This window comes from Echinops telfairi, unplaced genomic scaffold, assembly GCF_000313985.2.
Source record: "Echinops telfairi isolate 266 unplaced genomic scaffold, ASM31398v2 ScPeMD7_7475;HRSCAF=8513, whole genome shotgun sequence".
In the NCBI taxonomy this organism is placed as follows: Eukaryota; Metazoa; Chordata; class Mammalia; order Afrosoricida; family Tenrecidae; genus Echinops; species Echinops telfairi.
Window position 1 is genome coordinate 8,441,894 of NW_022111379.1, and position 14,922 is coordinate 8,456,815.

General features: G+C 58.8%; 1 protein-coding gene across 1 annotated transcript in view; it reads right to left on the reverse strand.

Moving 5' to 3' along the window:
• Positions 1 to 600: 600 nt before the first annotated feature.
• The window catches only part of HCN4 (hyperpolarization activated cyclic nucleotide gated potassium channel 4), a 25,510-nt gene continuing 11,188 nt past the window's right edge, over positions 601 to 14,922 (reverse strand). The window contains exons 3-8 of the mRNA XM_045285665.1: positions 10,709 to 10,870; positions 8,709 to 8,927; positions 3,178 to 3,324; positions 2,830 to 3,070; positions 2,434 to 2,598; positions 601 to 2,316 (exon numbers count right to left, since the gene is read on the reverse strand). Of these exons, the coding sequence (XP_045141600.1) occupies positions 848 to 2,316; positions 2,434 to 2,598; positions 2,830 to 3,070; positions 3,178 to 3,324; positions 8,709 to 8,927; positions 10,709 to 10,870 (2,403 nt within the window). The 3' untranslated portion in view covers positions 601 to 847. The remainder of the gene's footprint in view (positions 2,317 to 2,433; positions 2,599 to 2,829; positions 3,071 to 3,177; positions 3,325 to 8,708; positions 8,928 to 10,708; positions 10,871 to 14,922) is intronic.

Here is a 14,922-nt window from a genome sequence, read left to right on the forward strand (position 1 = left end):
GGGCTGGGACCAGATTTGAGACCAGAGATGGGGAGGAGGGGCTTGCTGAGGGGCCCTGGGGGGGCATCCTATTCCCTGAGGCCCGGCGAGAACCGCATCCCCCAGTGCCTGCAGTGTCCAGCCTGCGGGCCACAGCGGGTGGCTGGATGTGAGGTGACCTGGGTGTCCTGGTGACATGGGGTTACACTAGACCGCACACACGTGCGCACATGTGAGTTGCTATCTACAGGGCGCTACAGAGCTGTACATATACACGTTACATACGTATGCACAGTCATATACATATCTTGCTAAGTTTGCAGTAGAAAAAACACAAAGCCCTCCAGGCCCTGCTGTTTTTTGTCCCCAGGACCCGGTGGGGGTCTGAGGCTGCCCAGAATGCCCCCAAGAGTAGCCTCTCCCAGGGAACGGGGTGACTCCCAGCACAGTGGAACTCCAAGTTCACAGCTCAGGGGCTGCTGGTGGTGGATTTTGGAAACGAGTACCATGGGCAGCCTGCCCTGGGAACCCCAGATCCAGGCCCCGCCCATTGCCCTAGCCCACCTGCCCGCCCATTCTCTGGCTTCTGCATTTGGGCCCTGCCTCTCCCCACCCCCACCCCTGATTCTAGTGCTGAGTATTAAAATAGTCTATAAAAGCAAGTGACCAAAAATCGATAGCTCTAAGAATACCTGGTTATGTTCTGCTGTCTTTGTTTTTCTGGTGAGGGTTCTGTTTTTTTGTTTTGTTTTTGATCTTTTGATGGTGATTATTATTGATACTGGTATACCTCCTAATCAGTTAAACCTGAAGGAAGGGAGAAGGGAGAAGAAAGAAAAAGAAGAGGGAGAGGAGGCCAGGGCCCCGCTCACAGATTGGAAGGCAGTTTGGAGCGCACTGGCTCAGGCTTGGCACCCGGTTCCCTCTGGGGTGCAGCAGTCAGAGGGGCACCCCCAGAAGAGCTGGCTCTTGCCCCAAACAAAGACGGTGGGGGTGGCAAAAAACCTGAGGATGTCTTCCGGGGCAGAGTGACATGCTGGCCGGGGGCGGCACCATAGGGCCTCCCCAGGGGACCAAGGCTCCCGCCGCCCCCGCCGCCGCTGCCCCCAGCCCTGGGGAGCATAGGGAAGGCGGCCATGGACTCCCCGGAGGAGTGCGGGGAGGCTCTGCGCAGAGTCTGCGCCCCGTCCTGGGGCAGCGCTGGCTGGGAGGCGGAGATAAGCTTGAGGTCCCGGGTGAGGCGGCCTGGGGTGAGAGGGGGTGTAGCCCGGCGCTGGGGAACCTGGGGAGGTGGGGGGCTGGACACCGGGGCCAGGAGCAAGGACCCGTGGGAGCCTGAGGCCCGAGGCGGGGCACTTGGGAAAGTTCTGGGGGGGGCTGGGCTGTGGCCAGGGGGGCTGGGGCCTCCTCGAGGGGGAAAGGCTACGGGGGAGGCCCCCCCGGAGGCCCCTGCCACCAAGCACGTGCGCTCAGGCTGCCGCGGGGGCGTCTCTGGTGTACTTGGCTGGCCAGCGGCCAGACCTGGGGACAAGTCCCCCGGAGGCTGGCCGAGCTGCCCGGGGCTGGCCGAAGGGGACCTGGACGAGGGCGGAGGCGGCAGGAAGTGCTCCAGCAGTCCCAGGCCACCTCTGCCCCCCGCGCCGGGCCCGGGCAGGGCCGGCGGTGGCGGCGGCTGGACGGCCTGCGGGGAGTGGGCGCCGGGCTGCAGCGGCGTGAGCAGCGGCGAGTCGGAGGAGGACAGGGAGCTGCCCAGCGCCTTGTGGAAGTGACTGAGGCCAGCGGTGGGGGCGGCGGCGGGCGGAGTGGGGGCGGGGGGCGAGCCGCAGGCCCCCGGCGGCGGGGACGAGCTGGACGAGGGCAGGAGAGGGCTCAATCCGGCGGGCGCGGAGAAGCCAGCCAGCTGTTGGATGTGGAAGGAGGACGAGGACGGCGTGTCCACCTGGGACGGGCTGCTGGCGGGCGAGGCGGCGCCCAGAGTCGACGGGATCAGCGACTGCAGCCGCCTCAGGTGCCTCGGCGTCTGCCCGGCCGCCAGGTTGCCCAGCCCGGGCCCCGGGGGTGGGCGGAAGATGGCGGCGGGCAGGCGTGGGTGGTGGGTGAGGGCGATGGCCACGGGGGTGTTGGCGGCGGCGGCCTGCAGCGGGGCCTGGATCAGCGGGGTCCAGATGAGCGGCGCGGGCGAGGGCGCTGCGGCGGCGGCCTGGGCGCGGTGCGCGCAGTGGGCCATCTCGCGGTCGTGCCGCACGATCTGCTGGATGATCTCGTTCTCCTGGTAGTTGAAGACGCCCGAGTTGAGGTCGTGCTGGACTTTGTGCAGCAGGATGGAGTTCTTCTTGCCTGGGGCACGCAGCAAGAGCAGGAGGCTGAGCCGGAGGGGTGGAGGGTGGGGGCCGCGGGCCGCGCGGGCAGGCCATCAGGGGCCCTGGCCCTCCAGCCCCCGTGCCCACTACTCACCGATGCGGTCCAGGCGGTCCAGCGCCACGGTCTCGAAGGCGCGCCGCATCATGGGGTACTCCTCCAGCACCTCGTTGAAGTTGTCCACGCTCAGCGAGTAGAGGCGGCAGTAGGTGTCGGCGCGCACGCTGGCCGTGCGCCGGCCCCGTGTCAGCAGGCAGATCTCTGCGGGCACGTGGCGGTCGGAGGGATTGCAGAGCCCCTCCGGCCCGTCTGAGAGGATTCCCAGAGCCTCCTCGGGCCCCACAGGCTGGCCCAGAGCCTCGGCGGTGGCTCGCATGGGGTCCCAGCCCCACTCTGCCATCCCAGGGCTCCCAGCCCCCACTTCAGGCCATGGTCATACAGCCCAACCCTGGAAGTGGCCCCCTCTCTTCCAAGTCACCCTGGCTGCCTCACCTCCAAAGTAGGAGCCGTCAGCCAGCTTGGTCTCCTTGTTGCCCTTGGTGAGCACGCTGACCACGCCGTGCTGGATGAAGTACATCTTCTTGCCGATGGTGCCCTCGCGGATGATGTAGTCCCCCGGCTGGAAGACTTCGAAGTGCAGCTTGGTCAGCATGGATGTCACGAAGTTGGGGTCCGCATTGGCGAACAAGGGCATGGAGGCCACCAGCTTGCGGCAGTTGAAGTTGATGATCTCCTGCTCCCCGGACGGGTGGGAAGAGGACCAGAGGTGGGCGGTGAGGGCGGCAGCGGCCGGGTGGGAGGGCCCAGCTCCCTGCCCTGGCGGCTTAGCAGCCGGCTCACCTCCCGCAGCGGCTCGCTCAGCTCGCCCAGGATGCTCTCCTCGTCGAACATCTTGCCCTGGTAGCGGTGCTCGTAGTAGTCGTGGATGCGCTGCCGCGTGTCCGGCGGGAGCTTGTGGAAGGACATGTACTGCTCCACCTGCTTGTACTGCAGCGGGGAGAAACAGAGGGCGCGTCACACCGAGTCGGCTGCCTCCCCAGCTGCCACCACCCCAGTCTTGGCTCTCTGACATCTGAGGTCCCCTGTGTGGGTGTGGTGCCCAGTGCCCGGCTGCCTGGCCTACAGGGAGAGGACTTCATCAGAATAGCCCATCCTTACTATGTCTACTCCTAGGAAGAAGGGTGGGGGGCCGTGCCTGGGAAGCTATGCAATATGGACTGTCCAAAGCCTGGCCCAGGAGATCCATCAAGCTGCCTCTGAACATAGGTCTTTTCTAAGCTGCACTGTCATCTAGAGAAGCCCCAGGGTCGCAAGAAGAGCTGGCTCCTTGTCTGGGTCCAGGCAGCCGGACCAGGCTGCAAGGAGTCAGGACGACTGGCAACGGAAGCAGAAGTGCCTGGCCCATCCTCATCTGTCCTACGGCGAACATCACAGTGAGGTCACCCCAGCGGTGGCCACCTGCCACATGACCGAGGACGAGTCCAGTCCACAGAAGGCCTAGGGCAGGGGCTTTCAAAGAGAGGTTTGCCCAAACCCAAATAAGAACCGGAGTGAAGGGTGGGCATTGCTCCACAGTTCTGGGTGGTGGGCAGCAAGGAGGAATGACTAGGGATAGGGGCCATTGAGTTGGGCAGTGAGGGAGGCCCTTGTAACCTCAGGAACAATCCGAGGTAGGGGAACCCTGTGCAGGGCTCTGGAGGGGTGCATGGGTTGGTGCTTTTAATAATCTCCCCTGGCAAATGGGAGGGGCGTGCTTCTTCAGGTCCGCCAACCAATTGCTTCTTTATCTCAGTGGTTCTCAACCTTCCTAACGCTGTGACCTTTTCATACAGTTCCTCATGTTGTGGTGACCCCCCAACCATAAAATTATTTTCATTGCTATTTCATCACTGTAATTTTGATACTATTATGAATCGGGCGACCCCCGTGAAAGGGTCATTCGACCCCCCAAAGGGGTCGAGACCCCCAAGTTGAGAACCGCTGTTCTGTCCGCTCTAAGTTATGTGGCTCCTCCTCTTCCTCCTATCCCTCCACCCAAGGGGCAGTGACTCCCTGGCTGCCTTTGGGTACACAGAAAGCTGGAAGAACTGGAGCTGTTTCCATGAATTCCTCTGGGAGCACATGGAGGACCGATAGGAGTGGGAAGGTGGGGTCTAGGAAGGAGGGAAGAGGGGAGCAGGCTGTTGAGGTGGGCCAGGTGAGAGATGGTAGTGGGAAGGGAGGGGAGGTAACACTTCAGAGAGATTTATGGATGAATCAGTAAGGCTTGGAAAACTATTCAATAAAAGGATAAAAATCAGGTTGCCTCTCAAATGGAAAGCCATGTGCAGTTGGCCTCTACCTGAAAAACTCCACTCCGTCTTCCTGACCTGGCCAGAGGCCAACGCCTGACTTCACTCACACACTGAGCCCTGACCTGGCCACACACATAGAGGTCTAAATAAAGGCATGTACATAAGTAAATATATTTATATTTTTACTGAGCCCTGACCTTGGTCCAATACTGAACCTTGAGCCTGGTTACACACTGAACCTGAATCCTAGTCATACATTGAGCCCTGAGCCTAGCCACACACTGACCCTGGTCTCACACTGAGCCCTGATTCTTGTCACACACTGAGCTCTGATCCTAGTCACACACTGAGCCCTGATCCTGGTCACACACTGAGCCCTATCTTCCCAGATAGATTCTTTGCCTGCTCTCCTACCTTAAGCCCCTCTCTGACCTTTATAACCTGACTCCCTCTCTACTTCCCCTTCCAAGCCCCTCTCTTCTGACCCGGAACTCTTTCCTCTCTCCCGTCTGGTCTTTACCCCCCTGGAATGTGCTTCCTTCTGTGTCCTCTACTCTCTAACTCGTTGCCCCCTGCAAGCCATCCCCAAGCTCTCCCCTCCTGGTATCCTGGGACCTGGTCTGTACTCTTCAACGAGGTCATGTTGTGTCACCCCAACCAGGGAACGGCTGGGTCAGCACCCAGGGCGGCAGGCAGATGGCCCATGGATGAGCCCACTTGCAGCCCTACTGTGTGCCAGGCCCTGGGACACAACAGAGAACAGAGCAGACCTGGACCCTGGCCTTGTGGAGCCGGATAACTAATGACCACCTGTGATTGAATCAGTGCAGGGGTGCAGCGTGTGGTGAAGAAGGAGTGGAGGGTACCTGGGGGCACTGTGATGGGGTGGGGGCTGACAGGTGATGGAAGGCTTCACTAAGGAGGAGATGTGAAGAACTTGGCAGGTGAAAACGAGGGGGAGAGAGTCCCAGGTGAGAGCCTGGGCCAAGGTCTCGCAGGGAAGAGCATGGCCATGGCAATCAGAGAAGCCTGCTCAGGGGCTGCAGACACCAGTGGGGGGAAGAGGGGGAAGGGCAGGGGCCAGATTATACCCCTTTAGCCTCAGGCTGAGAATGCGCTTAGGACTTCATCTGCATCCCCAGGGCAATGGGGAGGCGCTCGGAAGCAGGCATGAGTTCGTTGAAAGTCACTCTAGCGTGGCGCGTGTGAAGGATGGAGAGGAGGCGGAGTGGGATCTGTTAGCTAGTAAGGTTAGGACGACCGGCTTACTATGTGCTCATAGGGGCCTGAGGGCTGGGTGCACATTTACTCACTGCTCACAAGCCCGATGCCACCACCACACCCGCCAGCTGCCATGTGATGTCATGGGTCAAGCATTGAGCTCCTCACCATAAGGTCAAAGGTTCAAACCCACCAGCCACCCCAGGGGAGAAAGGTGCAGTGGTATGCTCCTGTAGAGTTACAGTCTCAGAGATCTTGAGTAGTTCTATTCTGTCCCATAGAGTCGCAGTGAGTTCAAAGTGTGTGTGTGTGTGTGTGTGTGTGTTATGAGTGTTACTGTTTGTGTGGTGTAAAAGAGTGTGTATATGTGTGTGTAGTATGAGTGTGTGAGAGAATGTATAAGTGTTTATGTGCGGTGTGTGTGTATATGAGTGAGTGTGTGTTATGAGTATAAGTGCATGTATGGGGTGTGTGTTGTATGAGTTGTTTGAATGTGTATTTATGTTGTGTGAGTGTGGGGTGTGTGTAAGACTGTGCTGCACAGTGTTTTCAGTAGCTGATTTGTGTTGCCTCTGAGGTGTCTCAGACAGATGCAAACTGGCCACTTTCTGATTAACAGCCGAGGATGCTGTTTCTGGAGCCCTGGTGGTGTAGTGCTTATGCGTTGGGCTGCAATCCACATGGTCGGCAGTTTGAAACCACCAGCAACTCCATGGGAGAAAGACGGGGTTTTCTACTCCCATAAGCACTTGCAGGCTCAGAAACCCACAGGGGGTTTGACTGGATGGCAGTGAGAGTGGGTTAACTGCCCACCCAGGGGCGCCCTCACCATTGCACAAAAGAGGGGCTGAGGCAGAGAAGTGAGGTGGCGTGCTCAGGCTCACAGAGCTGGACCTGGGATGCGAACCTGGCTGCCTGGCACCAGCTCTCGAGCCCAGTGGCCCATTAGAGTCAGTGGTCTGGGTGAGAGAGAAGCTGGGGTGGGGGCAGTGGCTGGCTAGGGTGGGGGAAAGGGAGCTTCTGAGGTAGGCCTTCAGGATAGAACATGGGGAGGGAAGAGTGTTAGGCTTTCAACGTGATGAAGCAGAGGTGGCCGGGAGGCATCTGATAGGCAATGCAGGGCTGGAGAGGTGGGGCTTCATGGTATCATTGTGGCCACACTGCATGGAGATGCAGGGGAGCCCTAGTGGTGCAGTGGGTTACAGTTTGGTCTGTTAACTGAAAGTCTGGAGGTTTAAATCCAGCAGCCGCTCCATGGGAGGAAGATGAGGCTGTCAGCCGCTGTAAAGATGAACAGCCTCAGAAACCCACAGGGGCAGTTTTACTGTTCAGTAGGGTCCCTGTGAGTTGGCATCGACTGGACGGCAGTGAGTTTGGTTTGGCAGGGAGATGGGCATCCACCCGGGTGAGGTGGTGTGGGGGTCATAAAACAAGTGGACTTGAAAGACAGTCCATCTAGCCAGAGGTGCAGAGAGGTCGGACCTGAGCAGCAAGGGATGATGGAGAACAGAAGGCTGGGAAGGACGAGCCAGAGAAGGGTGTCCGTCCTTGGGTGGCACCAGCAGTTCATGTGCTCGGCTGCTAATCAAGTCCACTGAGTGGTGCCTCGAAAGAAAGGCCTGGTGACCTGCTCCCCAGACTCAGCCACTGGATGCCCTATAGGACGCAGTTCTACTCTGACATGTATGGAGTTGCCACGAGTCCTAATCAACTTGATGGTGACCAGGCTACCGAAGCCGGTGAGGCAGGAGGGCGGGCGGGAGAGTGGGGTTAGGGTGGAGCCCTGGTGGTACAAAGATTAAAGGTGGCTAGCAGCTAAACGAAAGGTCATCAGTTTGAACCCACAAGCTACAGAAGTGTGCATCAATAAAGATTTCCAGCCTGGGAAACCCTACAGGACAGCTCCACTCCTCTGTCCTGGGGGCTGCTCCGCGATGCCCTATAGCATTGCTGGGAGTTGGAATGGATTCAGTGGGGTCAAGGGCACCAATGGAGAAGTCACAATGGTTAGCTTCTGCCAAGGTGGCCCTTGACTTGCCGTTCCCCACACACAGTAGAACAAAATACTGCCCTGTCCTGTGTCATCCCCACCACTGGTTGTGGATCAGATCCCTGTCGTCCATGGGGTTTTCCATGGGGTTTTCAGAAGTGGGTCACCAGGCCTTTCTTCCTAGTCTCTCTTACTTGGGAAGCTCCACTGAAATCGGTTTAGCATCCCAGCAACACGCAGGCCTCCAGGAACAGGTGGCTGAGCGTGAGGTGTCATTGCCTGGGACTCAAACGTGAGCCTCTCCACTGACTCACCACAGCCCCAAGAAGGGACCATGAGCCCTGCCCAGACTGCTGAGAGGTTAAGTAAGATGAAGGCCAAGAAGAGTCTCAGAGACCAGAGGAAACTGGGGCTTCAGGGGCTGGGAGGTGGCCAGGGGCTCAGTACGGATGAACTCTCCTGAGCACTCTGCCCGTGAAGAGGAGGCCGACCACACTGGCTTCTTGACAGTAGCCCAAGCAGGAGATGGCAGGAGGGCAGCTGCTTCTGAGAAGGGAGCAACGGAGCACCTTTCCGTGCCGCCGATGGGAAGGGTCGGCGGGGAAGGAGGGGCTCGTGGGGAAGGCAGGCTCCCTGAGAAGGGGGCCAGGAGTAGACCCAGAGGGTCTGCCAGGAGAGCCGGCCCTCTGTTCACCAGCGAGGAGCAAGGAAGGGTACTTAGCCCTAAGTACCAAATGGCGTTGAGACAGTCTTCACCTAAGGGTGGCCCCCTCGATCCTCAGCACAGGCCTGGGGACCCCTTCTTGGGAATGGCCAGTGGGCAGGGCCTCCGGAAGGCCCTGGGGGACTGTGGCTCGCTGCCCTACCTTCTCCTGGTACTGGCGCCGAGAGGAGTCCAGGGACTGGATGAGGGCGGTGGCGTGGCCGATGAACATGGCGTAGCAGGTGGCGCCCACGATCATGCTGAGCATGGTGAGCCAGACGTCGGACATGCCCACGGGCGCCTGCCGTCCATAGCCGATACATAGCATGTGGCTCATGGCCTTGAAGAGGGCGTAGGAGTACTGCTTCCCCCAGGAATTGTTCTGTGGGCAGATGCAAGGGCGACAAACAGACGGATGTGGGCCCCCCCACCAATGGGTGTAGGCCAATGAGGGAACAGGCCTTTCTGCTGAAGACAGTCTCCGCCTCCTCCCCTCCCCACCACCTAGCTCCCTCCTAGTGGTCGGCACCCGAGGGTCCAGGAGGCCTGAACAGAGCACCGGTGGTGATTGTGCAGACTCTTACAGTGGGGCTGGGGTCTCTTACAGCGGGGCTTCGGGGAGAGGGGCGGGGAAATGGGCACACCAGATGGCCTGACAAAAGGCAGGATGGAGCCAGCCGGTAGGGTCTGACCTCTCAGGGCCTGAGGGGCAGCCTGGAACTCTCCAAAGACACAGACGTCTGTCTCCAGGTTGGACCACCCTGGTGTCCCGTGGCTGTCACAGAAACAGCTCCACCGCTAAGCGCCCAGGCTATGGCTCGGCAAAGCCCATTTCCCCACTGACCTCAATTATAAATCCAGATCCACTTCCCCTGGGGGGACAGGCCCTGGCAGACGGCTGCAAACACTGTCCTCATTTTGGGCCAGCATCAAGCAGAGGAGCCGGAGCTGACTCCACCTCCACAGCGAACCCTGCTCCCCTCGGCCCCACTATGCCACCCTGCCCCCTCCAGCGTGCACAGCACCAGAGGGTGGGGAGGAGGGAGGGAGCAAGGCTCGGCTATTTTTGTCTCCACAGCCATTGGAAGTCTTGGGGAAAGCACAGAAGGGCAGGGCCACATCTCGAATTGAATAGAGTTGAAGCTTGTGACTCCCACACCAGAAACCATCCAAGACAGGGTGTCTAGCCCCCCAGCCTCCCGGGTATCTCTGCTCACAGATCATCAGTGTGGGAACTCGCCCAGGGCACCATAGGAGGCTCCCCGGGCCCACCTGGCACCCACTAGGCCTTCCCACATCAGGAGGAGGCACCGGACAACTCTGCAGTCAAGCCACGGACCTAGCCCCTCAGGTCTGGTGCCTTTCAGTCCAGACAGGGTGATCCTGCAGTAGGGGGTGGGGGTGCTAATGAGAGGGCAGCCCAGTCCCCCAGCTGCCTCTAGCCCAGCTTCCCTGCCAGGACTCCAGGGACTGGGAAATTCAATCCATATGGCCGATTCATTTACACTTAGCTCATCAAAAGACTGCTTTGTAATGGCCTGTTTGATGCTGAAAGATGCCTCAGGGTCTCTTTCTCCTCTTTCAAAGCTAACTTCGCCTCCCCTGGGGCTCGGGGGTAGGATTTGCCTTCAGCCCAAACCCAAAAGACTTTGAGGGGGGCAGAGGGGCAGTGGTCAGCCGGCTGTTCAGGCTCACAGGGCCAGGGCCCTTCTCCCTCCAGCTGTAGCAGGCGGGTTGGGGGTGGGCGGGGGTGGGAGGAGGCTGCCCTGTGGCTTCTCTCACCCTCAGGGTTCAGGGGAGGGTGGGGGGGACTAGTAGGCCTCCCAGGGAGCAACCCCACAGTGGCCTGGTGTGAGGTGAGCCTGGCTCTGTGGGTGAAGCAGGCAGTCACCTGCATGGCATCCTTCTGTCTTTCTGTAAGTCCTTGGGGGCAGTGGTACCCTGCAGGAGCCTCCCCAGGCCTGGCCCAGCCTGAGGGAACCCAGGACTTTGGCCTCCCATGGAGGCAGAGGTCCCACCCAGCACCCAGACCAGAGCTCTGCACTTGGAGTTCCGAATGTGACACGTGTCCGACTGGTGCGGGGTGGTGTGTGCACCTTGGAACCTTACCTCCTGGGGACTCCAAGTGGGGGCGGGGCCTGCGGGTGGGGGCGGGGCACTCACCACCATGTGGTTGATGGAGACCCAGCAGTCGTCTGGGAAGTCCTGCAGCATGGGCACCAGGAACTGCAGGCAGCCGTCCCAGTGGCACAGCAGCAGCATCATGCCGATGAGGTTCACGATGCGCACCACAGCGCTGGCCAGGTCATAGGTCATGTGGAAGATCTGACGGCGGAGGCACAGGCACGGTCCAGCTAAGTGGGTGGTCAGGCAGAGGCGACCGCTGCCACCTGCAGACCCCTGCACGGACTTAGCAGAGTGCTGAGTCTGGGGCAGGCATCAGGCCAGGCCCCCCAGAGGCCCGACTGTAGGCTGGCCGGTCCCGGGAAGCCTCCTGGGCTTGGGGTGGGCAGACATGGGGCCCTCTAGCAGGGTGCCACTTGGCCAGTTTGAACAGGGAGTGGGTAGGGGCAAGAGCCAGCCAGCCTGAATCTCCCACAGGGGCTGTCCCCCTCTAACCCAAGGTCTGCCACTTCCAGGAGTCTGGGGCTTCCCAAATCTGCCCCTCAACCCTCATGGCCCTCATCAGGGGCAGCCCTGGAACAGCAAAGGGATTAGACAGGCAGGTAGGTTCCACATACAGACAGATCCAAGCCTGGCCAACCCCCAGCTGTGAAACCTTGAGAACCCTCTGACCACATTTCCTCCCCACATTTTCACACCCTCTTTCATTAGGGCTGAAGTATCTATATGCAGTGTCTGGTAGTGGGTACGGATGTGTTCAATACATGGCAAACCATTATCAATTAATAAGTGATTATTAATAAGTCACCTTTATTACTGATGAACATGTTATTAGTATGAATGCTGCCCTGGATAGCAGGACCCAGGACAGTCCCTTCCACTCCAGCTCCCTGCAACCCGAACCTGAGGCATGGCCGGTCAGGGCCCAGGGAGGTGATATTCCAGTATCCTTGTCCCCACCCCCTCAGTCCTGGCAGGGGTTGCGTTGCCATGGTGACCAGGCAATGCCAAAGAACAGAGGTGATGGGGTGTCTTGGAAAGAACACCTTTGGAAGGTCTGGCCTGGCTTCTGGTCTGGGAGATCTTTCGGGGTGCTCCCAGCGACCAACTCTGTTTGGATCTGACCATAATCTGCTAGCCAGACATCCCTTCTAGAGAGGCGCTTCTGGGTCCCACTTAGACAGCTGTCAGATGCCACAAAGACCTCGTGGAAGCTCATTGCATTTGGGGAAACGAAGGCTCAAAGAGACAGACCCTAGATATGAGGGCAAGTCAAAACCAATTTCTGTGAGATGGTGGCTGCTGTTAGGTGCCACTGGGTGACCCTGTGTGCACCGCCAGTCCTGGACCAGCCTCAGTTCTTATGTCTGAGCCCATTGTTGCAGCCCCGGTGTCAGTCCATCTCACTGCGGGACTCTCTTTTTTGCTGAGTGCTTACAAAATCAGACACCTTTTTTTTTCCCCAATCAAAATGTGGCACTGTTGTTTCAGGCATGTCCTCTGACGCTTCTGAAAGCAATGTTTCCATCTCTCTGTGCCTTCCCTGAAGAATCCTACAGTCTCATCTAGACCACGCCCAAACAGCCCTTTGGGCAGCCCCAAGGGGCTTTCATTGTGTTCCTGTGAAATGTTCTTGGAGTTTGAGGAACAAGAAGAAATCTGCAGCGGCAAGATCAAGGCTGTAGGGCGGGTGGGGTGAGGTCCCTCCCTTGGTGCGACTGCTGGTTTTTTCTCACTGAGGCAGTTTCCAGTTTTCTTAAAACTTCTTCATCAGCCCCCATGATTGGCCAATGTCCTGCAAGAAAATCTATCAAGATGACCCCGGTGGAGTTCCCCAAACAGTTTCCAATAACCTTCTGAGAGCTGACCTCTCTGTCTTGAATTTAATTTGCCTGGCAGATCCCCTCGGATGCCAGTTTTGTTTGGGCTCCACCCCATCCCCAGCCCCGCTAAAGGCGCCTTAAGGAGAGTCAGTTTGGAATGAACCTGTGTGTGTGTGAGACCTGGAACCCTAGTAGCAAGACATTTTATTCAACCCGACTGTTTCAGTGTGCCAGTGGCCCTGTAGCGATGATGCATTGAGCTGCTAATCACAATGTCGGTAGTTTGAAACCATCAGCCACTTGACGGGAGGAAAATGAGGCTTTCTACACCTGTAAAGAGTTTGAGTCTCAGAAACTCACAGAGGAAGTTCTACCCTGTCCTACAGCGTTGCTATGAGTCAGAATCTACTTGACGGCAGGGAGCTGAGTGACCTGCCAGGTTGGTGGTTCAAACCCACTAGCAGTGCCTCATGAGAAAGAGGAGACTTTCTGCTCCCATGAGGAAAGTCCCAGGGGGCCGTTCCGCTCTGTCCTACAGAGTCGCTGTGAGTCAGACTCGACTCGAAGGCATGGGGGTTTGGTGGCTATCACACTGTGGGCGGGGACAGGACATTCTGGGATGAGTGACTCAACTTTCTGCTTCTGAAATGGGGGCTCAGCTTGGGTGTAGGCAGCAGTGAATCCTGTTTGTCCACAGCCCTCAGACCTCAAGAACAGGGCCGGTGGCACTTCCCCCGCCCCTGATGAAGGGACCGGCGGGGACTGGTCCTGCAGAACGCGCAGGCGTCTTTTCAGGATGGTAGCTCAAGCCCGTGGTGTCACCATTCACCAGGGACAGGAAACGCGGACACCACCCTGAGCGCAGGCACCGGAGCACCACCTCACCCATCCCTTCTCTGAAGACTCTTCACTCCTCTGCCAGGAATACTGTTAACCCCACTGAACAGCTGGAAACACCAAGGCTTAGAGGAACAATGACACTCTCCCAAGGTGATGACCTTGAACGCAGGGCCTGGGGCCATCTGATCTGATGATTACATGGAGGGAAGGAAGGGTGACTCTCAGTCACACCATCACGCAGATGAACAATTGAAACTCGGAGGCTGAATGCCCCATCCAGACTCACCAAGTCCCCAGCCTCCCTAAGGCCACACACACGGTAGAAGGCTTTAGACAAGGCTGTGCGCCCTGTAGTCTGGCACCACTCAGGGCCCAGACGGAGGCTCTGGGGCTGTCAGCAGGTTAGCTGTCAGCTAACATCAATGCCCGCCAAGGTCTGCAAGGGACCTCGGGTAGCGGGCGCCATGCAGGAGTCTGGTGGCCCAATGAGCTTGCTGCTAACCGAAAGGTCAGTGGTTCAAACTCACCAGCTGCTTCTGAGCAACAGGACAGCCTCAGAAACCCTGCCCATGAGGGCAGCAGTTTGACCCTGCCCTCTCGGGGCTCCATGATTCGCAACTGACTTGAGGGCAAGTAGTTTGGTCCGAGGGGCTTGGGGACCTTGAAGGTCAGTCATGTGACCAGGGTCGGGTTCAAGGTGAAGCCAGTGCTTCTGACTCCATCCCTCCCTGAGCCAATGGGGCCCTCCACAGCCTCTCCCCCTGCAGCTTCCCGGGATGCATGCCGCCGGCTCTGCCTCGGAGGCAAGCAAGATCCCACTGCCGCCTCCTTAGCACAGGGCAAGGAGAGGTGTGCCCTTGGACACATTGCTAACTGTCCTAAATCGGGGATGACCAGCCACCAGTCCCCCTCCTCCTCTCCCTGGGGCATCCCTGTCCTCCCTCCCCAGCACTTGTCAGGGTGCCCAAGGACAGAACACGCTGGGAAAGAGGGCTGGGCCCTGGGATCCACCCCGGGCAGGGTTGTTATTGTTAAACTTCATTGCCCAGGCTTCGGAGCTCCGGGGACAGGCAGCCCTTGCCACCTCGGGAATGAGAAGCGGCAGACAGTGGTGGGTCCCGAGACAGAAGGCAATCTTCCCGGGACGCTCATGGAGATAGGGCAGGTCTGGCCCTAACATTTGAGAGGCCAGGGGACAGATGGGCTTTCACAAACCACAGGACTGGATTCTCTTAAAGCTGCAGATGGAGCTAACAAACTGTTTACAAAATGCGCCCTATCCTCCCACCCTGCATGGTGCCCTGCAGCCTGGCACCACTCAGGGCACAGACCTTGGCGTCAGGGCTGTCAACATGCTAGCTCCCAGCTAAGTGAACCAACACCTAGTGCCTGCCAGGGTCTGCAAGGGACAGCGGGCAGCGGGCACCATGCAGGAGCCCTGGTGCCACAATGGTGAAGAGCTTGCTGCTAACCGAAAGGTCGGCGGTTCAAATACCAGCTGTTCTGGAAGCCAGAATGGACATGGAATGCTCAGGAAACCACCACAGAGCGTGGCCTGCCCCCCATCTCTCCTTGACTGCCCCACGGGGA